The sequence below is a fragment of the Pelophylax lessonae genome (genome assembly GCF_965119305.1).
Source record: "Pelophylax lessonae genome assembly, chromosome: 5".
Lineage (NCBI taxonomy): Eukaryota > Metazoa > Chordata > Amphibia > Anura > Ranidae > Pelophylax > Pelophylax lessonae.
In genome coordinates, this window is record NC_138772.1 from 444,070,675 (window position 1) to 444,093,777 (window position 23,103).

Below are 23,103 nucleotides of genomic sequence, written 5' to 3' on the forward strand. Positions count from 1 at the left end.
ACAAAAGTGGTCAAGTGTCTTTTTATTTTTTCTTCTAAGGCTCTGGGGTTCTACATAGATGATTACTGAAAACAATATTCACCAAATTGTAGGGTTATAGAATTTTTTCTCTTTAACATGTTTTTTATCTTTAGCTCAATAAACACAAGTGGATAGAAATCATCTAGTTTGTAGACAAAGTTCTTCTAAAATGGAAAGGTGCATCTGCACAAGTGATTATGGACACAGGAAAAAATATTTTATAATAGCAGCCTGGCAGTGAAATTTTACTCTTTATCCATGTATGAAGTACAATATGCTTTAATTCGTGTTCTAAGGTTTGTCAATTGAACTTGAGTATTTGTTTACTTCAATGTGGCTCTGTCACTACAAGTACCTGCAGCAGCCCTCCGTTTGCACCATTCTGATCAGCCAAAGCTCTCTGGTATTGTAAAGTCCCCAACCCCCTTACTGCTTCTGCCAACATATTATTTATGGCTTATCACTGCAATGGGCTGCTTTGCTAGCTATTAGGAGTGTGCATGAGGCAGGATGGGGCAGGCACATTTTAACACTATCCGAAAATACTAGAGCTGTAAAGCTCACCCCAAATTTTAAATCTGACTGTAAAAGCTCCTGTAGATATACCAACACCATTGGAAATGTTTTTCATTCTTTAACCACTTTACCACCGGAGGATTTTGCTGTCTTACGTCCAGGCCACTTTTTGCGATTCTGGGCTATGCAACTTTAACTGACAATTGCGCGGTCGTACGACGCCGTACCCGAACGAAATTTACGTCCTTTTTTCCCCACAAACAGAGCTTTCTTTTGGTGGTATTTGATTACCTGTGTGATTTTTACTTTTTGCACTATAAACAAAAAAAGAGCATTTATTTTGAAAAAATAACAATATTTTTCACATTTTTTTTTATATGAAATTCTCCCCCCAAAAAATGTAAAAATCTAAATATTTTTAAATTTTTGGCCAATTTGTTTTCTGCTACATATGTTTGGTAAAAAAATCACAATAAGCGTATTTTGATTGGTTTGCGCAAAAGTTATTGCGTTTATTAACTAAGGGAAAGATTTCTGTCATTTTTGGTGTTTTTTTTTTAACGAGTAATGGCGGCGATCTGCGATTTTTTTGTGGGACTGCGACATTGCAGCGGACAGATCGGACCCTTGACTGACATTTTTGACACTTTTGGGGGTACCAGTGACATTTCTACAGTAATCAGTGCTATAAATATGCACTGTTACTGTAAAAATGACACTGGCAGGGAAGGGGTTAATTTTATTGGAGAGGAAGGGGTTAATGTATGCCTGGTGCTTACTAACGTGCGTGGGGGGAGGTGACTGAGTGACACAGGGACAGATCGCATGTTCAGCTATGCTGAACCCTGCAATCTGTCACTGTTTGTCACTTAGGAGATCCGCCCGCTTTGTTTACACAAGCGGGCGTGTCTCCTGACTCGATTCCCCGACGATCGGGGAAGATCCTCCCCTGGCCCGACTCCCGCTATGACTGAAAACAGCGGGAGCGAGCCTCCAGCGGCGCGCGAGCGCCAACCACAAGGGGAGGAGTCCAGCGACGTAGGTCTACGTCACTGGACGGAATCGAGCCACTTTGCCGCAGTACAGTCCCAGTGACTGGTCGGCAAGTGGTTAACCTGTAATCTCTGTGATAGCGATAAACTGGACGAATAGAGAGGGTGAATCTCCCTAACAGGGATGTAGACAGCTCAAAAAAAAAAAAAAAGCCTGACAGGTATTCCAATTCCCTCTCCACTCCATCCAAATTAAAAAAATGCTTTTAGTTATACTTTAAATCTGATCACATAAAATGGAACAAAAATTTGGGATTCTTTTATTCTCTGCTTTAGATCATCATCATCTACTATGTATAGTGCCAGCTGCAGGAGTAGAATGCTAGGTCCAATAAAAACAGACAGCCTCTGTTGATGGTCCTTGAACCCCTTTCCTTACACCAAACACACACACACACACACACACACAGTGGAGCCAGCCATAGGAGTTACAGTAGGGCATACATTTTCCTCCTGGAAATTCTAGTTCCTGTGGTTTTATTTCAAGCAAGTCACTGGCTGTATGATAGGCCAGATAATTTGGATCCTGGTAGTCTCTTCAATTTAAGCCATTGAGCTCCATGCAGGTTCAGCTATGACAGGCCTGGCAGGGGTAGACTGTGGAGTATATTTTGGAAGGTTTTAGGTCATGGGTAGAACATGTTTGTTTTTTGTTTTTCTCAGATGTGAGTAGGAAACCCCTGCAGAGGACTCCGAATAGGAGTCTTTCCAGACAGATGGTGAAGTCTATACTAATGAGAAGTCTGATGCAAAGTCGGCCTCCCTGGGGAGTAACGATGAATCCTCTACCTCAACTTTACTGGTGTTGATGCCAATTAAGTCACTCTAGATACACTTCAGGATTGTTCTCACCATGTACAAAAACTGCATGCATTTTTCTGCACCCTTGCCAGACCTGTCACCCCAGAACCGGCATAGAGCTTGATAGCGCATTCTGGGGATACTACCAGAATTAAGTGACTTTATAAAAGTAAAACCAAAGGAGCTAGTATTTCTAGGAGAAAATTTCTTTGTCCTACTATAACTCCTAGATGCTAATGAGCTTTCACCACAATGTGGCGGGATTTTTCTACCAACAGGGCATGCCCCTGGGCTACCCCTGAAGGTGGCACTATACCCGGTAGGTGGTAATGTAAAGCAGAGCAGTGTCCTCCAATGAAGGCAGAGAAAAAACATGTTTTCTTTGTTCCATCTTATGTTATATATCTGCTTTAAAGTACTGTATATCTAAAGACATATTCTTTGAACAAAAGAGGAAAATCTATAATTTGATCTACAGAAACTGTAAATGCTGAATTTTAGTATATAGTTATTGTCTCATATAATTATCATATTAGTTTAAACTGGAATGGTTCTGTGTGCACATAACTGTGGAGAAAAAAATGTTCTACCATGTACTCCTAATCCATCTTTGTAAGGTAAATGGAGCTTTCAGTCTTGGAATTTCTTATGAATATTTATAGCTATCTAAATGAAGGCCATTTTCTGCAGACCAAAGTGTTAATGTAAAAGCCATGGACATAATTGTATAAAACCGAGCTTCCTGCCTCTTCAGTAACCTTATTTAAGTGGAACCCTAGACAAAACCTTTAATAGCCCATATTGTTATATATTGTTATATTGTATATATATATTGTTTTTATATCTTTTTGATACAATAAAATATACATTTTTTACTACATTGCTTTTGTTATTAGTCCAGGAGGGGTTCTACACACAAACGCATTGTGTGTTTGTATTTCCTTTAGCTAAACGTTTTATAGCCAGCTCAGTTTAAATCCGCTAAATACATTCTATTGCATCAAAACAAAAAGGTATACAAAGTCTTTCAGTTTTTTCTTTAGAAAACAGCCACAGCATGCCTTTTTTTATTAGCTCATGGTTATTCCAAATGAGGATACCATAAAGATAGATAATGAAAAAATGCATAAATAGTGGTTAAAGAGGCCCTGTCAACATTTTTTTAATAAGAAGAAAAATAATGGGCCTCCTAACTTGTTTTTTTAGTTTTTTATTGCTTTATTTGGGTATATGCCCTGCAAAATTGTTATAGAGCCAACATTTCTGTGGGTATTGGATCCTACTATCTGCCTCACCATCCTGTACTATGTAAGGGCTTTTAGCAAAGCTGTCAGAAAGAGGCACAGGTGCAGCACTCACAGCGGGTAAACCACCTTCAATGGGCAAAATAATTATTTGATCCCCTGCAGATTTTTTAAGTTAGCCCACTTACAAAGAAATAAAGGGTCTATAATTTTTATCATAGGTGTATTTTAAATGATAGAGACAGAATATCAAGCACACATCCAGAAAAAAACACATAATACAAATAATAAGACAAGAGTCTTTCAATTCTTGTTTGAGGTATCTTTGCCTATACATACATTTTGTTATTTCTTCTTTCCCCCTTTTTCTTTCTCTTTATCCATTTACCCCAGATGACCTGTGTTGTGGACCCCTATTTGGAGATCCTCGTGGGAATTTTGATCGGGGGGCCCATTTACTGTCACTTGTGAAGTTAATTTTTATCCCTACTTTAACCTGGTTCATAACCAAGTAACTTCCCTTTTGAAGCCCTTACATATATACCATTCTAGGTCTATTTATATAGACCCAGCCAATTTGGCACCTGTCACTTGCGGTGAAAGATACCTGAAGGTTTTTTCAGAACCCGTTAAGATCCACTTACATGGTCTTCCGTCCTGGAATCTACAGAGGTTCTGCATATCTGGTATGTAGCTAGAGAGGTATTTTTGCTCTTCTCTACATCTAAATACAACAGACACTGTGTAAATCTGCTATATATAACATGTACTAACTATTCTATTGTAAAATACATTGAAAATCAAACCTTTCATGCTTCCAGTCTGAGCTCTGGTGTTTCCTGGACTATCGAGAAAGGCAATCTGACCGAAACGCGTCTAGTCCGGTCCAGACATCTCAGACTCTCTCTGTCCCAAGACGTATTTATGACCATGTTTTTATGATACATGCTTTTTATGTCCCTGTCAATTTGCTTTTTATATTCTATGTGAATTTTGTAATAAACTTATATACTTCATACTCAAGTCCTGGTTCTTGCCGCTCAAAGTCCCACTCCTCAGGGGTTCTTGTTTTTCAATATATTCATTAGGGATGTTGGCAAGATCCCAGGTTAAAACACAGACTCCGAATAAATCTTTTCCTATCTTTGCCTATTCTTCCTTACAAAAGTCTTCCAGTTCTTTGAGATTTCTGGGCTGTCTGTCACGCACTGCTCTTTTAAGGTCTATCCATAGATTTTCAATTATGTTGAGGTCAGGAGATTGTGAAGGCTATGGCAAAACCTTCAGTTTATGCTTCTTGATGTAATCCCCCGTGGATTTCGAGGTGTGTTTAGGATCATTATCCATTTGTAGAAGCCATCCTCTCTTTAACTTCAGCTTTTTCACAGATGGCATCAAGTTCCCATTCCAAAATTTGCTGAAATTTTATTGAATCCATTTTTCCTTATTTTTCCTTCTACTCGTGAGATGTTCCCTGTGACACTGGCTGCAATACAACCCCAAAGCATGATTGATCCACCCCCATGCTTAACAGTTGGACAGAGGTTCTTTTCACTAAATTCTGTGCCCCTTCTTCTCCAAACATACCTTTGCTCATTCCGGCCAAAAAGTTCAATTTTAACCTCATCGGTCCACAGAACTTGTTTCCAAAATGCATCAGGCTTGTCTATATGTTCATTTGCAAAGTTCAAACGCTGATTTTTGTGGTGAGGACGTAGAAGAGGTTTTCTTCTGCTGACTCTTCCATGAAGATCATATTTGTACAAGTATCTCTTTATAGTGGAATAGTGTACCACAACTCCAGTGTCTGCCAGATCTTTCTGGAGGGATCGTGCAGTCAAACGTGGGTTTTGAATTGTTTTTCTCACAATCCTGCGAGCTGTTCTGTCTGATATTTTCCTTGGTCTTCCAGATCTTGCTTTAACTTCCACTGTTCCTGATGACTGCCATTTCTTATTACATTCCGAACAGAGGATTTTGACATCTGAAAACACTTTGCTATCTTCTTATAGCCTTCTCCAGCTTTGTGAGCATCAACTATTTTCAGTTTCAGTTTTATAGACAACTGCTTAGAAGATCCCATGGTGCTGATTGTTGGGGCAAGGTCAGATGAGTCTGGGCATTTAAAACCTTTGAGACTGACATCACCTGGTCTTCCCAGACGATGATTGAGAACAATCCATGACACTGGCAGGTCTCAGCTTTGCAAAGGGGGCAGTGCATGCTATAAATTCTGCAGGGTGCCCAAACCTTTGCAGACTCAATTTTTTTGTTTTCTGTAATTTTGAAAGTGTCAGTGATGGAAAAAAAACTAACTTTTGTTGACATATTCTTATAAGAATGTCTAATCTGTAATTTGATGCCTTTTGGAGATTTTTCCATCTTTCCTTGGCTTCTTTATGCACATTAATACAAATTTTTGCCTGGGGTGCCCACATTTTCGATCCCCACTGTACATGCTTATGTGGATATTTTATACATGCAACACAACTGTTATCCAAAACATCCAACTTATGGGATTTCCTATTTAATACAGAAGGCAAAGCTTATAAAAAATGCTGATATAGAATTTTCCTTTCAAACCAGATGTGAGTACTATGCTGCCACAGAGCACCTAGTAAGACTGCATGCTAAATTCAGCTCTTAGTGCTGGATAACAACCATTGTCGATGGAAAGAGCTTCTAACAAAGGTAACTATTTTAAAATGCTGTTGGAAACACATTTATTGTCCTAGTGAATCGGAGCCTTGATATTCAAGTGTTTTTCCACTTTTGCAGACAAGCTGGGATAATATCTACTTAATATTTTTTACATGTTTCCTTTCAAATAGCATAACTTTAACCCCTTGCTTCCATCACCTCTGGTTCTTTATGAAGATCTAAATGCTGGGAAGTGGGCATTCTGATCATGTGACCACTGTGATATTTCTAACACATAGCATGTACATAGCTAAAATGAAACCCCAAAATACATTCTGCTACTCCTCCTGAGTATGGCGATACCACATTTGTGAGACTTTTACACAGTCTAGCCAGATACAGAGGCCCAACATTCAGGGAGCACCATCAGGTGCTTTAGGGACATAAAATTAAAAATCTAATTTTCTGACTACCCATTACACTTTTGTGAGGCACTCTAGGGCACTGATAAGCACTGTAGTGGCACTGATGTGGCATGGATAAGCACTGATGTGGCATGGATGAGGCACAGATGAGCACTGTTGTGGCATGGATATGGAATGGATGTGCCATGGATGAGCACTGATGTGGCACAGATGAGAACTGATTTGGCATTGATGTGACGTGGATGAGCACTGATGTGGCATGGATGTGGCACAGATGATCACTGATGTCGCACGGATGAGCACTGATGTGGTATGGATGTGGCACGGATGAGCACTAATGTGACATGGAGAGGAGAGACCTGAACCGGACATGTTCCGTTTGTTGACAACTAATCGCTCTGTCATTGGACAGAGAAATCACGTGGTAAAGGGCCGCTGTCATTGGCCTATACCACGATCCATTATGCGCCTGGGTCCCATGAACCCGGCGAGCACGGACACATCATTGTACGCCCTCCCAGAATAAGCCGACTGGGCTGTAACCGTCATTCGGCTATGGCCCAGTTGGCAACTTGTTTAGGTGCCAATAACCTAAATCACAACATCAGATAAAATTAATATATTTTATTAAATCAAATAATGTTAAAAAATAAAAATCAGAAAGAGATAATATATGTTAGAGAGAGATATTTGAGATTCATTAAAAGCATTGGATCATTTCATTTTGGATATTTACAAACCTGATCTGTAATAGGTGGTGATCGTGGAATAACAATCCCGACATGTTTTGCCGATTATTAGGCTTCTTCAGGGGATATATGTTACCACACCAATTTGCTAGTGCTGTGTGTACATCAATCCAAAAACTGTGCGACATCAAAGTCCATAGATCCAATTAAAGTACATGCTTATGTGGATATTTTATACATGCAACACAACTGTTATCCAAAACATCCAACTTATGGGATTTCCTATTTAATACAGAAGGCAAAGCTTATAAAAAATGCTGATATAGAATTTTCCTTTCAAACCAGATGTGAGTACTATGCTGCCACAGAGCACCTAGTAAGACTGCATGCTAAAGTCAGCTCTTAGTGCTAGATAACAACCATTGTCGATGGAAAGAGCTTCTAACAAAGGTAACTATTTTAAAATGCTGTTGGAAACACATTTTTTTCTGACTACCCATTACACTTTTGTGAGGCACTCTAGGGCACTGATAAGCACTGTAGTGGCACTGATGTGGCATGGATAAGCACTGATGTGGCATGGATGAGGCACAGATGAGCACTGTTGTGGCATGGATATGGAATGGATGTGCCATGGATGAGCACTGATGTGGCACAGATGAGAACTGATTTGGCATTGATGTGACGTGGATGAGCACTGATGTGGCATGGATGTGGCACAGATGATCACTGATGTCGCACGGATGAGCACTGATGTGGTATGGATGTGGCACGGATGAGCACTAATGTGACATGGAGAGGAGAGACCTGAACCGGACATGTTCCGTTTGTTGACAACTAATCGCTCTGTCATTGGACAGAGAAATCACGTGGTAAAGGGCCGCTGTCATTGGCCTATACCACGATCCATTATGCGCCTGGGTCCCATGAACCCGGCGAGCATGGACACGTCATTGTACGCCCTCCCAGAATAAGCCGACTGGGCTGTAACCGTCATTCGGCTATGGCCCAGTTGGCAACTTGTTTAGGTGCCAATAACCTAAATCACAACATCAGATAAAATTAATATATTTAATTAAATCAAATAATGTTAAAAAATAAAAATCAGAAAGAGATAATATATGTTAGAGAGAGACATTTGAGATTCATTAAAAGCATTGGATCATTTCATTTTGGATATTTACAAACCTGATCTGTAATAGGTGGTGATCGTGGAATAACAATCCCGACATGTTTTGCCGATTATTAGGCTTCTTCAGGGGATATATGTTACCACACCAATTTGCTAGTGCTGTGTGTACATCAATCCAAAAACTGTGCGACATCAAAGTCCATAGATCCAATTAAAGTTCAGCAAGGGGGAGAGACATCCATAGAAGAGGGCAAGGTAATGATATGTTGGCTGCAGGAGGAGTAAATCAGGCCAATAACTCGAAGGGTGTACAGCCAAAGATTTTAAGGATCGGCTTCCCCAGTCCACCCACGGGGCGATTCCAAGCAAGTACTCCCTCCAGAGAAACTTGCTGTTTTGAAACAAACACACCAAGTCTGCACGTGGAGGCTCCCTGCTGACCCCGTGACTCCTTAAGTCCAAGGAGATTTTATTAACCTTATTGTTGCATGCCAGGAGTCCACCTTTACTACTATAGCGATCTGATGCTGGACCTTTGGGTCTCCCATACAGAATAGTTTGCAGTCACTCTGGCCATCCCTTCTTTCCTCTTGCCCAATCATAGGAGGTTTTCAATCATTTGAACCCTTTCATAAAATACAACATTTTCTGTGACTAAACAGTGGAGGGGTGGGCAGAGCAGCTGTTATATAGCCAAGCACATTCCTTCTGTCAGAGCGCTGAGATTATAGTAAGTATGAAAATGCTGCCTATTGCAACTGTTACATTACACTATTTTGCAATTGTTACTTGCACAAAATTTGTACAAGCACGTATTGTACATATGTGACTGTAAACTGTGTATATTATTATAGACCAGATTATAGGGACTCAATTGCATCCTGTGCGTAGAGGTCTATCATTGCTTCTGGGGGGTTATCATAGATCTGGTCTATGTATGCTGTTGAAGGCCTATTATTGGTGCTAGGAATTTCTATTGCTGGGAAAAGTGGTCTTTATTTTTTCTGCTGGGGATTATTGCTTGCCCTGACACTTGCTGAGGGAGTATTGCTGGAATTGACACATTATGGGCTTTATCACTGCTGGCAATTACACTAGCAAAGAGGCTTCTTTTTCTTCCACTGTCTCTTCAGTGTTCTCTCGGCCCTATTTAGTCTAAACCATGGCAAAGCAAAGGGAGAAAGGGATGGCACGTTACAAGCCATACACCATGAGGTAAAGACCACTTTATTGATCACACCTACAATTTTACAGCAGACGTTACTCTACATACACTGTATTTTCTTTTTCAATATTTTTTTTTTTTTGTTATTATTGTAGGTAACAATGATATACCCATAACAAACAAAACTCGAATGCTTCCATTCAGTACAGATCCTGATCAATCAATTCTTCTTGCTTTTCAATGTTTGTTTTATTGTCATCAACTGTTCCTTGGCCTTCATGCAAGTACTAAGCCTCAATATACTGGGAGCACATTTTACTTTACTTAAACCCAAGTATTCACAGTGGAATACAATGCAGGGAAAAAGAACGCACTGAAGAACAAAAAGAAGAAAAGGAATGTCATGAAGTTAAATGTACCAAACTTCTCCATCTGTTCCATGAGTCCAACATTATAGTTCAAATAACAAAGTAACAATATTTTTCAAATTTATTTATATGAAATTCCCAAAAAAAAAAAAATGTAAAAATCTAAATTTTTTAACATTTTAGGCCAATTTGTTTTCTGCTACATATGTTTGGTAAAAAAAATCGCAAAAAGCGTATTTTGATTGGTTTGCGCAAAAGTTATTGCGTTTACTAACTAAGGCTCACACGCGCGGGGGGGGGTCCGTGAACGAGCGGGGCGGGAGATCACCTCCAGCGGCGCGTGCTCGCCCCCTAGAGCCTCACAGGCTAGCGACGTAGTACTAGACTGCTGTCTGTGAAGAGAATGTGTGGGCGGGAAAGTTCAAGCTGAGCAGTGAGTCAGCTTGACAGAGAGCCTGAAATGAATCCCGTTAGTCCAGTGCCTGTCCAAGCTCTAGTTCTGAGGTCTCATTACTTGAGCATGAGAGGAAGAGAACCACTGAACCAATTTTGGATTTAACCCTTGCTGATCTCTACTCGTGGGCATTGATTATATGCGAGGTGTGCTCACTTATGAGAGTAAGTGAGCAACGTGATCTGGTGAGTGGCCATTTCTTATTGCCCCCCTGCACTTGGTGGTGGAATACTGGTGACCCTGTTGAACTACACGAATGATTTGCGGTTTGTGAATTGTTGGAGTTTCGGATTCTCAGGGGATGGATGTTTTGATGCACCAACAGTGAATAACTTTACAGGACTATTCTCCATATGCTGGGAGGAGTTCAACACTTACCAGAGTGACATCTTGGGGGACTCTTTATGGTTTATTGTAGAGTCTTTTTTAACACTGTTTCAAGCGCTACTATTATTCTTTGTTTATTTTCCCCAAACTATTGCCAAAAGGTTGGAAGTATACAGTTATGTAAAATTCCTTTGTATGCGGTAGCATTAACAGTACCCTTCACACTTAAAAACACCTGATGTCATGCATTTGGAAAGGTGCATTAAGGTGTGATGGTTGGGAATCTGCAAAGCTTTCATCTTATAGAACTTATAGAATATGAACATTCCTTTACAAGTCTCTTGTCAGACAAATACTATATAATGTTATATGTATTTTACCTGAACCCAATGTTACCATTTAAAAATGTTTCTCCTATGAGAAATAACTTAAAACATGGAAATGCCATGTTTAATGTTTCTTTTATCTTTCCAGCCTAAAGATGGAGCCAAAAAACAAAGGACTGAAGCAACAGCAGCAGCAGCATAAGAAGCTCCTGGCAGCCATGTTGTCCCAAGACTCCTTTGACTCTATACACAGCACCCCAGCGTCTGTCACAGAGGAAGATATTGATAATGAGGATGATGCAATGGAACTGCTAGGTAATTTATAAGGTCACTTATTTATTTATAGTGTGCCTAGATAGAGAAGGGATTAATTGTCATGTTAAGCACGTGAAGTCCACGTAGGGTCAGGGGATGTAGTCGAATCCCTTTTCTGATTTTTCTGGGTATTTATTTCCCTTTGTTGTCAGCTGTGTGCTACAAGTTGAATTCTAATTGCTGTAACCTGGCTTCATGTTTCCACACTGCTTATCTTTATAGTTTCTTTAATGCAGTTGTTCAAATCAGTTTCGCTTCTGTAATGGAATGATTATTACAGCTAGTGGTCTAGAGGTCAGTTTGTTTTGTAAGGGCAAGAAGGTTGCTATATAAAGCCTGCAACTAATGGGAAATCTGGATCGACTTTCATTTTCTGACCTGCAGTGCAGATATGAGCACCACCTACACCTTTCCTAGCTGTGTTTTTCTTAAATTGTCCCAATTCATTACTGGAGAGTTAAAGGAATGAAAAAATTCTAATTTCTGTGACTAATAAAGGAGTGTTCCATATTTTTTACAAATGAGAAAGATTTTGGCACACAAAGATAGAGAAGCCCAAGCAAGTCCATATAATGCTGGCAGCACAAGTCCTGGATGTCAGTCCAAGTGTAGGGGCTTGACTCAGTGGATGCTAGTTCCGTGAGCTAGAAGCTGCAAGGGAGAAAAGGAACACAGCATCATCTAAGTGTAGTATTAAAGCCAGCTGTTTATTCTCTTAAAATTGGCAGCTCACAATTTTAGCGCTCTCTTATGTACATAGTTGGGTAGTGTTTTTAACCTTTTTTCAGTCAAGGCATCTTTTAAAATTCCACTAGGATTCTCTCCCTCACTCAGCAAACATGACCCTGATGCTGAAGGAAAGGGGCAGGGGTGGGGCAAATAAGGATACTGTGCAGGTGTCCAACGTCTTTCTTATCAACCGATGACATCAATGGTTGTTAGGACACTGGTGGATAGAAGGTTGTAATGGCGCACAATAAAAACTTGTGGCTTTGTGTAACTAATAGGCAGGCTTGATCCACCCGCTGACTTGTATACAGTTTTTTGGCAATTTCTAGGTATTTAGCCAAGGCACCCTAGTTGAAAAAGGCTGGTGTAGATAGGGGCTTGTTAGACGCCTGGGTGGACATCAGAGGATTAACTTAACGTCAGGCTGGAGGGCTCTGTAGGTCAGGCTTCGGGTACCTCCCCCCTGGTTCTTCAAGATTGGAGAAACTTCTAGAAGGTAGTGGCTGAGGCCAGAAGGTGCTGATCTGAATATTTATGGAAATCTGGACAATCCCCAATCAGGAGGCCTGGAAAGGTAGCTGAACCAGCCCTTAATCATTGAGGAGCATGGCCAGCAGGCGAGTCGAGTGGAAGATGGAAGATTGAGGTGCTGCTGTGTATCCTGGGAGAGGCCCCAGAGAAGGGGTTTCTACCTCAAGGTTGGGGGAAGTAAGAAAGCTGACTGAACGTGTTCCACTGACCCGAAGTCCACCTGGAAAAAGGACAGCCTGCATAGCCTGGAAAGGAACAAGCACAGCTAAAGGTTTGAAAGCAGTTCTATCCATAGCTGCAGGACAAGGACAGTGTACGTATCTCTACACCCCCAGGGCCTATAAGGGAGATGTCTGCTAGATGCAAGTTCTTGGCAAGTCTTAAGGGGACAGTTTATTGCTTACGCAATCCCTTGTCCTGGGATCAGATACTGTAGCCAGTTGGGCTGGTATTTTTTCTAAGAGCTCCTACAAGTTGGTACTTTGCTGAAAATCCCTTCCAGGGACTCCTGGGAGGGGATTACTTTGCTAAAGACTGTTGCTGTTTCGGCTGGACCACAGTCAAGTATCTGTTTTTTTCCAGTGTGCCCATGGACTGTTGCTTGTGTCTGGATGCAATTGGAAAAAGTGTGCCTGTGCAATTTATAGGGGAACCCAAGACTCAGCGGCTCCTTGAAGTTTAGTTCCACTTTAAGTATTGTGAGCATCTCCTACTGTAAGTTAAGTAATATATTTTTTTTTTTAAAAGAGGTACTTTGCAGCAGTAAAGATCCATATTGTCAAAGATGGTGCCTGTAAGTCATTGCTTTGCTAAGCGGGCACAAAATACAGGTAATAGGCTTGTCAGTAAACATGTTTAAAGTCTGCCCAGCTGCTCTGGGATACTGGTCATTATATACTGACACACTGATGTATTTGTAACCAGCAATGAATGCTATTACTTGGTAACAATCAGATCCTGATTCCCACCTACAATTTAGTAAGTTGGCCCTGCCTATGGTAGCAGGCAACTTAAACCCTCTCCAAAAGAAGAACTACTGAGTAAATCTTATATATGCATAGCAGGCCTTTAAAAGGAGATGTTTAGGGTTAAAAAAAAAAACAAAAACAAACACACATATTCACCTCTATGCTGCAGCAGGGTGATGCTGCAGCTGTCCCACGATGGCTCATAAGCCCGAGACCGAAGCGAAGTGGAAGTGGAACTAAACTTCAAGGTTACTCTTCAAGTATCAATGTCCACTGTATGCACTCTGGTCTAGTCCCGCTTTGCCCTGCACCTCTTGCCCTTGCATCTGCTGTGCCAGTGACTCCCAGCACATCTTGGGAGGCTTGGGTACGTTGGGGGAGCTGAAGATGATGCCACTTCCTGGAGATCTCTCTAGACCGGAGTGCATACAGTGGACACTAATACTTAAAGAGCTCTTTTTATTCTTTTAATTGTGATTTGCCAATTTTTAGAGAATAAACAGCTGCTTTAATACTATACTTAGAGGGCGCTGTGTTCCTTTTCTCAATCTGTTGTTTCCATGTTTTTTGAAAAGTTAGTTCAATGAAAACATTGTTTCAGCATTGGGTGGCAGAATGAGTGTTGAATCATCCAGCATCAAGATTTCTGCAACCAAATGCCTGATTCCACTCATCAGCCACAACTATTGTGGAAATGTGAGGTTTTGGGGGAGAGATGCTTGTTCTTTCAATGGCTACTATGTTGTTTTTTTTTTTTTTTTTTTATTAGTCTCTGAATTTTGAGTTGGACTAGAGTCTTGACAAAATGTAATTATTTAAATATTTGAGCTTTGCAATACATTAAAACAGTTGGTATGGGAAGTAGCTTAGCTTAAAACTGTGGCAATACTACCCTCATGTGGACAAGAGTTATATTGCAATTTACCAAGCTTCACTCAACTTAGTAGGGATATTTAAAAAGACCTTGTTATAAACTTATAAATGACAGGTAAAAACACAGAAAGTGTTATATGTTCACTTGCAGTCTTTTCTTTTCTGTAAAAGCTCACTCCCTTCTGCACATCGTTACCCTCTCCTCTTCCAGCAGTGTCTAATTACTCTTTGCTGTCTCAGCCATCTCTTCACCTCTGTACATGAACTATTATGTAACTGCTGGGAAAGAAGTGAAGAGGAATTCTATAGAGTGACATTTGAGTGATTGGTTTGAGTTTCCTTGGGCTTCTGATATCACATCTGTGATTGCACAAACAAATAACCCAGTAGTTAATAAATACCACCAAAAGAAAGCTCTATCTGTCGCTTTAAAAATAATTTGGGTACAATATTGCATGAACGGGTAATTGTTAGTCATACTATCACAGCGCTGAAAATGGCTTGGAAAGAACGAAGGGCTAACATGCTGGTGTTGAGGTTTTTCAGTAAACATCCAGTCTAATGATACATATAATGCTGATGAGGTCCACCAGTTTAAAGTAGAACTTTCCATTAGTGGGTGTTTTCACTGGGTAAATCAAAGCTTTTTTGGTCATACTTCTTCTTTGGGCCACAGAAGTGCATTTACTTATGCTCTCCTGTGACCCAGTTATTGCCTGCTATGAGCTGACACGGCAGAGCCACTCCAGACACTGGAAGGGCCCCAACAGTATTGTTGGGATTCACACAGCTGCTTAATTGACAGCTGGCTACGCCTCCTAGCCTGATGAAGGAGCACACATGCTTTGAACATGTGCCATGCCCACTGCCCCCCTTGCTTCCTGTCCCAACGCAATCCCTGCTCTCCCAGGCTTCTCAGATCATCCTGGAAGTGCTGGAAGCCACCAGCACCGCCGAGAGCTCTATACCACTGCAGGATTCAATGCGTCCAGACCGGCGGCGGTGCTTGTTTTTGCATGAGGAGCTCTTTTAATCCTCTTATCCTTCAAGTTGCCAATTAGTTGTTCCTGAAATAAAACACCTATACGCTACATTGAGAAGGTGCTGCTCTTTCTCCTTTGTTCCACCTCTCAGCATGCAGCTTAGAGCCAGAACTAGCTGCATCTGCCCCCTCCAGTGAGCACTGCAGGAGCATAGTGGTCAGCAGTTACTCAGTCACAACTCTCTGCCTTAAGCAGACCGAGATTTGAGCTTTCAGTAGTCATGTCATCGCTCAGGTCTCGGGCTTAGAGCCATTGTGGGATAGCTGCAGCATCACCCTGCTGCAGCATAGAGGTAAATATGTGTGTTTGGCTTTTTTTTGTTAACCCCAAACATCTCCTTTTTAGGGCCTGCTAGTATAGGCAGGGCCTGTAAGGGAACCGAAACCCACACTGTACTTGTGGACTTCTGTCAGTATAACGTCACTTCCGGTGCTATGCCCTACGCGTTACGTCACGGTCGCTCACGTGACTTCTTCAGGGGATCCGGAAGTGACGTTATGGGACACGGAAGTCCCGTGGCATAGCGGCTGATAGTGGCGATTTTAAATGTAAGTGGATATTACTGTTTTCAATAAATGTTATTGGGAAATACTACACCATATTGGCCCCTTATTTCCGAGATCCTAAGTCTGAACAAGTGAACCCCAGCTGGATCCAGATAAGGAGGATAACGCCACCATCCTCTGTGTAGAGGAAAAGAGGAGGAGGGACCAGATCGTATACCCCATCTTATTTACCTAGAAAAGGAGAGGAAAAAAGAGCAGATCTGTAGGAGATCTAGAAGCGCAACACCAGAGGCATTAATGTAAGTATATAGCACACCTATAGGTGGGGAGCACCGAAGAGCAAGCCAGTATCACATGGTGTATAGGTGGAAGAAAACATTAATGTGATATAGAGAAAAAGAAGATCTGCGGACACTGTATAAATACCATTTGGGACACTATAACATTCATTGTGTATTTGTTTGTAGCCGGTCTATATTCTTTTTGCTACCGACGGATATATTGCTACATATATTGATTTACACTGAGCACTTTATGTATATCACTATGATTTATATGATAATTATATTTATTGTCATTGAGCACTTTAACGGCACTCCTGTACATTTGATTATTTGAGGATAGGACCACCATAAGCACCTTTATTATTTATTGAATATATTTTACTTTATTTATTGTCACAGAGCACTTTATTGGCACATCTACCGTATTTTCCGGCGTATAAGACGACTGGGCGTATAAGACGACCCCCATATTACATGATCTACCGGTAATACTTATACTTAGGTTACCTTGGAGATATTATACTCGGCGTATAAGACGACCTCCCATTTTTGGGGGATTTTTCTGAGGTTCAAAAGTAGTCTTATACGCCAGAAAATACAGTATTTTAGGTACACAATTATCTCAAACACCTCTAGTATTTTACTTATTATAAATTGGATATTGTTTTACATTACTTATTTATATATATTTGATTTGCACCATATATTCCGAATATGTACATCATCGCTGCTTTTTAATTGAACACAACATATGGTCTTACTATTTTATACTTATTCACATTATTCATTATCACTGAGATATATGCACATCCTATAATTATCCCCTGAAGCGTGGTACTTCCCCCCCATTTGTAGCTGACAACTTAGCTTGTACTGGAATCTTCACTTTATTGAACAGTCACACAGTTTTTATACAGCATGGACACCCCCCTCCTGATCTGATTACCACACACAGGTCAGGGGTTGCCTGATTACATTATCATATGCAGATGAAATTGTATACAGAAATAGAATTAACCTGAACTAATTATCTAGCCATCTGGACAGAAACAATATGTGAGTTAATTAACATTTAACAAGGGGACAGACAGGCTTGACAGGATCCACATTACATCTCAATACACAAACAACAGAGCAAGCCTGTCTCTGACATTGAAGTTCAATACACATTATCATAAGTGTAAATACAGAACCCATTTGAAGCAATCTAAACCATTTCTCAGTGTCCATTAAGGATCTGTCTTTCACTCTCAGTGACGGTGAGTACTGTCACAGGACCAACTTACTAAATTGTGGGTGGGAATCAGGATCTGATTGTTACCAAGTAATAGCATTTAGAGCTGGTTATAAATACATCAGTGTGTCAGTATATAATGATCAGTGTCCCAGAGCAGCTGGGCAGACTTTAAACATGTTCACTGACAAGCCTATTACCTGTATTTTGTGCCCCCTTTGCAAAGCAATGACTTACAGGCACCATCTTTGACAATGTGGATCTTTACTGCTGCAAAATACCTCTTTTAAAAAAAAAAAAAAAATATTACTTAACTTACAGTAGGAGATGCTCTTAATACTTAAAGTGAAACTAAACCCTCCTATCCTTTACAGCCAAGGAAGCCGCCATCTTAGCCTTTGTTTGATCTGCAGTTGTCATGATGCTGCACATGTGAACAGTTATGGCACTGGCCATTTGGTGGCTAGATAGTTTGGATGAGAGCTAATATAAGCACACTGGTAACTAGCAATTTTCTTTTAAGGCATGTCTTGAATGTAACTGTTTTAGGAAACCGTTAGATCTGTGAGTTGGTTTTGCTTTCAGCTTACTGATTGTTCTAGTCCCTAACTCCAGTATGACATTTCCATCAGTCCTTTCCAGCAGGTAGCATGAACTCTTTGGCAAACTACACAGGAATATAAATGTTTCATAAAGTGCATGACACACCTGACTATCGTTAATGACAGCCTTCACTGTTATGCGAACTTTGGGGCATGTTCTGTGCTGCTATGGAGAAATCCAGTCATACAACCTATTGTCACACTGCAACTTTAGAGTCTGAAAGGAGTCACAAGGGATGAGCAGAAGAATCATTGTGCTTAAATTGAAAAACAAACCCCCTTTTTACTAACCAAGTAAACTAGGACTTCTTGTTAAAGGATAGGTTCACTCATGAGAACAAGTCCTGCTACTCCAGGTGAATCGGCACAGCTGTAGTGTCAACTACCAAGCCTGTAGTATGGGGTGCAAGCCCTGTCACTACTGCAGACACTTATGGAAAGGAAAAGGATTGGACGGCTGGACATCCATATGATGCATTACAAAAATGTATTGAAAAAAAATCAATAAAAACAAGGCACAATTGGCATATCATCAGGGGAGAAGGAAGGTTGATGCTTTTCACACATTAATCGTGCTTTGTCAAAACCAAGTTGGTTTGGTTTTGACAAAGCACGTTTAAGATGTGAAATGCGTCGACCTTCCTTCTCCCCTGCCGATATGCCAATTGTGCCTTGTTTTTATTGATTATTTTTTTTAATAAACGTTGGTAATGCATTATATGGGTGTGCAGCCGTCCAATCTTTTTCCTTTCCGTAAGTTCACCCATATTCAGGGCCAGTTCACACCACATGAATCCATTTTTTTGATGCCTCTGCTGACCACACATTAGTTCCATTTTGGGTACTCATCCTTTTTTACCATTGCTTGGCTCTGGTCATGCTTCTAGTGAAATTAGTGTCATACTGTCTGACTGCCAGGGCTGCATAGTGGATAAAACAATGCTTGGTAGATGCATCTACTTAAACAAGAAAGTACAAATTATTTCAGTGTTCCCATTTCATTAAATTGTAAATACATTTATTTATCAAATACGAGCTCTGCTAATCTCTATTGGCATCCTAAGTGGCCACATTTAACTGCAATTAATTAAAATAATAAAAATCCTTTCAATGGGGGAAGGGTAATACAACACTTTTTTGTGGGGTTTCCTTTATCTCCAACAGATAGATGCTGTATATAATAAAATAATACCATAGGAATCACTTTTGGTTTCTCTTCTTGTTCAATGTGACAGATTACTTTTGAAGCATGTTGCGCTGTCGTTTGTCATTTACTATAATGTAATGGAAGCAGCAGGCACATGCATTTTTTATAGTGTGTCAGCCTCTGACTTGCATATTTGTTTCTTTCTTTGTAAGAAATCTGTAAATGATGTTTGGCCTTACTGCAAAGGTTTGGCATAATGCAGAGTATCCTAAACCTTACAGTTCATTCTTTTTGACCAACCAGCTTATTTCATCTAAGCATATTTAAAGCAAACCAGGCTTGCTTTGATCCCCCATCCTTCCCCAGCAAATATTTACCTTTTGTTTGGGCCCTGAACCAGAACTACCCAGTACTTCTTGGTATAGAGCAGGGGTCTCCAAACTTTTGAAACAAAGGATCAGTTTACTGCCCCTCTGACTTTAGGGGAGCAAGACTGTGACCAGCGGGAGTAGAAAATGGTGTCAGTGGGAAGAATAGTGCCTGATTGTTGGTATCAGCGGGAGAAAATGCCCCTTGTCATTGGTGTCAGTGGGAAGAATTACCTCTCATCATTAATGTCAGTGGGAGGAATAGTTCCTCATCGCTGGTGTGAGTGGGAGGAATAGTGCCCCATAATTGGTGTCAGTGGGAGGAATAGTGCCCCATAATTGGTGCCAGGAATAGTGCCCCATAATTGGTGTCAGGAATAGTGCCCCATAATTGGTGTCAGTGGGAGGAATAGTGCCCCATAATTGGTGTCAGTGGGAGGAATAGTGCCCCATAATTGGTGTCAGCGGGAGGAATTGCCGTATAGAGGGACATGGGACTCCCACCATCTAAAAGCACAGGGCTAATTGGCTCGGTCATCTGGGGAGTCCATAGTCCTGTGTAGGCGGAGACTTGTAGCTTACATAGGCTTTCCTTCCCAGCATGAGGGGCTGAAATTTAATATCTGCTGCTGGGATGACTTAGTTGAAGTGAATATGTTGCTTTGCACTATATGTATGGGCAAGTCACAGATTTGCTTTGAAGCGGTATTAAACCCAAAAGCAAACATTTATTATATTACAGCTTACCAATTCTTTTTTTAGGCTTCCTTTCCTTTTTTTTTTATCATCTGTTGCTCCAGCCAGTAAAGTAAGTCTGTTGTTTTTCAACAGAACAAGCTCTCCTGCAAATGTAGCAGTTTTAGTGTTGAGACAAAGCATTTACCACATTGCTTATAATGGTGTAACAATCCTACAGGCTCACCTGAGTCAGAGGACTGCTGGCCGGAGGTAGGAGTGGAGCCCAGTGGCAAGGACCGCAGGCAGGTAGTAGGTGCAGGAAGTCTGGCAGAGGCGTGGTCAGACAATTCGGATCGGCTACAGTGGTAGCAGTGCTGGATAACGGATGGACACCAGGTAGTACTCTGATGAGGACACGGGTTCACCTGAGGTGCGGAAACTAAGTGCTAGCTGGTTTTTCACTAGAGCCCCTGATGGTGGGGATAGACTGCGCTGCAAGCTAACACCAGGTCGCGGTCTCCAGGATCACCCAGCCAGGCAGAGTGCAGGTTCGGTCCGGAGGTGGAGGAGCAGACAAGGGATAACCAGAGAGAAGTCAGACGAGCCAAAGGTCGGGGCGGGCAGCAGTAAGCATGGTCAGACAATCGGGATCTGCAACGGACGTAGCAGTTCAGTAGGTAGGGACAAAGCAGAAGAGTATTCGGTAGTCAATTCCTGGTCAGCAGTGGATTTGTGGTAGTAGACAAGAGCAGTAGGTGAGGAGACGCTTGATCAAGGCTCAGGAGCTCAATAATCAGCAAGCTTGAGTGCAAGGGGCTGGACTTATATAGGGAAGTAGGGAAGTACCAGGTGTGGGAAATCAAGGGTGATGAGCAAGGCTTGGCAAGACTAAGGTTGAAATAATAGGCTTCAGGGAGGAATGTCCAGAGAGGAATGGCCAGAGAGGACGGTAGCCTAGTAAGCAGGGCTACCGCCTGGGATGTGGTTGGTCACGGGTTCGAATCCTGACAAATGGTCAGCTTTTATTTTTGTAAAATCTTTATCCCAAAAGAAAAAAAATACTTGCTGTAGAAGCTTGTGGAACTGCAGTGTGAGCTGGCGTTTGTATTTAGTTTGTTAGTGTAAAAAAGTCTTCTAGCCCATCTAGCACTCCCCTCCCACCAGACTGACAACTGCTGTCCAAAGGTGTCCCTGTGCTCATTCACCTTGAGTGGGGGCTCTGTAATACAGGAGGTGTGTTACTGTCCAGATCACCAGGTGAAAACATAGGGGAAAAGCCTAAAAAAAAGAAAAATAATACAGCCACCACATTTAATGATTAACAAAGTGCAAGTTATTACATTTTTGGTTTTGGGTTTAAAGCTCTAAAGTGTACCCATGTTTTTTTTTTTTTAATGAAAAATAGGATCTACAGCCCTATGTTATCACCGACTGGGGTTGTCTTAGAGCTTACACAGAGCTACCACTCACTTACAAGGGTTGAAAGGGAATAGAAGTATAAGCTGCTAGTTTTCTCTGCAAAGACAAAGCAAAGGTTCACTTTAAAGTAATCCTTTAGTTTCCTAAATACATGTAAATAAGGATGCAGCTTGATACATGATGCATTTATGGTTTTTCGTAAAGGTTTTCAAGAAGCTCCCTGAAACTCCTGTTCTAATACTGATTTTATAAGGCCTCATGCAGACTTTAGGGCTACAAGCACATGGGCAGTTTGGCTCATCTTGCTAAATCCTGGTGTTTTTCAGGCACACAGACACAGGGGCAGCCCTAAAAACAAAAAACAAACACAAGGGCACACCGGCCTAGTGCATTACCCTCTAAAAAGGTTTATTCAAATAAAAGGTATAAAAATACTCACAAACAAGTTCTTGGTAAAAGCATAGCAAATAGGTACGTTGTCATCAGCATCAAGATCAAAGGCTGAACCGTCCCCTGAAGCTGGAAAGGCTTACGCGTTTCGAGGCTTAGCCTCTTCCTCAGAGCCCTGCTGCTGGCAGCCTTTCAGAATCAACAACAGGCTGAGATACACAGCAACTGGATGCTGTACCAAGCTGGACTTGCGTTTAGGGCTGTATGCAATCAGGGATGTTTGACCTGAATTCAGCAATTCTTTAACAGCATCCTGCCTTATCCAACTGCTGTGTATTTCAGCCTGTCTAAGAGTTTGACAAAGTGCTGGCAGCGGGGCTGGACCCTACACCTGTGTTTCCCAGACCCACAAATACGTCAGGATTTGATGTTGATGGGCCAAACTGCCATGTGCTGTAGCCTTAAAGTTTGTATTTGCACAGACATACAGTATCTCACAAAAGTGAGTACACTCCTCGCATTTTTGTAAATATTTTATTACATCTTTTCATGTGACAACACTGAAGAAATTACACTTTGCTACAATGTAAAGTAGTGAGTTTACAGCTTGTAGAACAGTGTAAATTTGCTGTCCCCTTAAAATAACTCAACACACAGCCTTTAATGTCTAAACCGCTGGCAGCAAAAGTGAGTACACCCCTAAGTGACAATGTCCAAATTTGGCCTAATTACCCATTTTCCCTCCCCGGTGTCATGTGAGTTGTTAGAGTTGCTGTAGAGTGAGAACCTGCATTAAAATTTATCACTGTCTGATGGCCTTCTGGGCTCTTCTGCGATGCCTTGGCAAAATGCAAAA

At 41.1% G+C, this 23,103-nt stretch overlaps 1 protein-coding gene across 1 annotated transcript in view; it reads left to right on the forward strand.

Annotated features, from left to right (window-relative positions):
* The window catches only part of LOC309556811 (uncharacterized protein C8orf34 homolog), a 424,769-nt gene that overhangs the window by 202,323 nt on the left and 199,343 nt on the right, over positions 1-23,103 (forward strand). Inside the window, exon 7 of the mRNA XM_082259329.1 lies at positions 11,309-11,475. Within this exon, the coding sequence (XP_082115455.1) occupies positions 11,309-11,475 (167 nt within the window). The remainder of the gene's footprint in view (positions 1-11,308; positions 11,476-23,103) is intronic.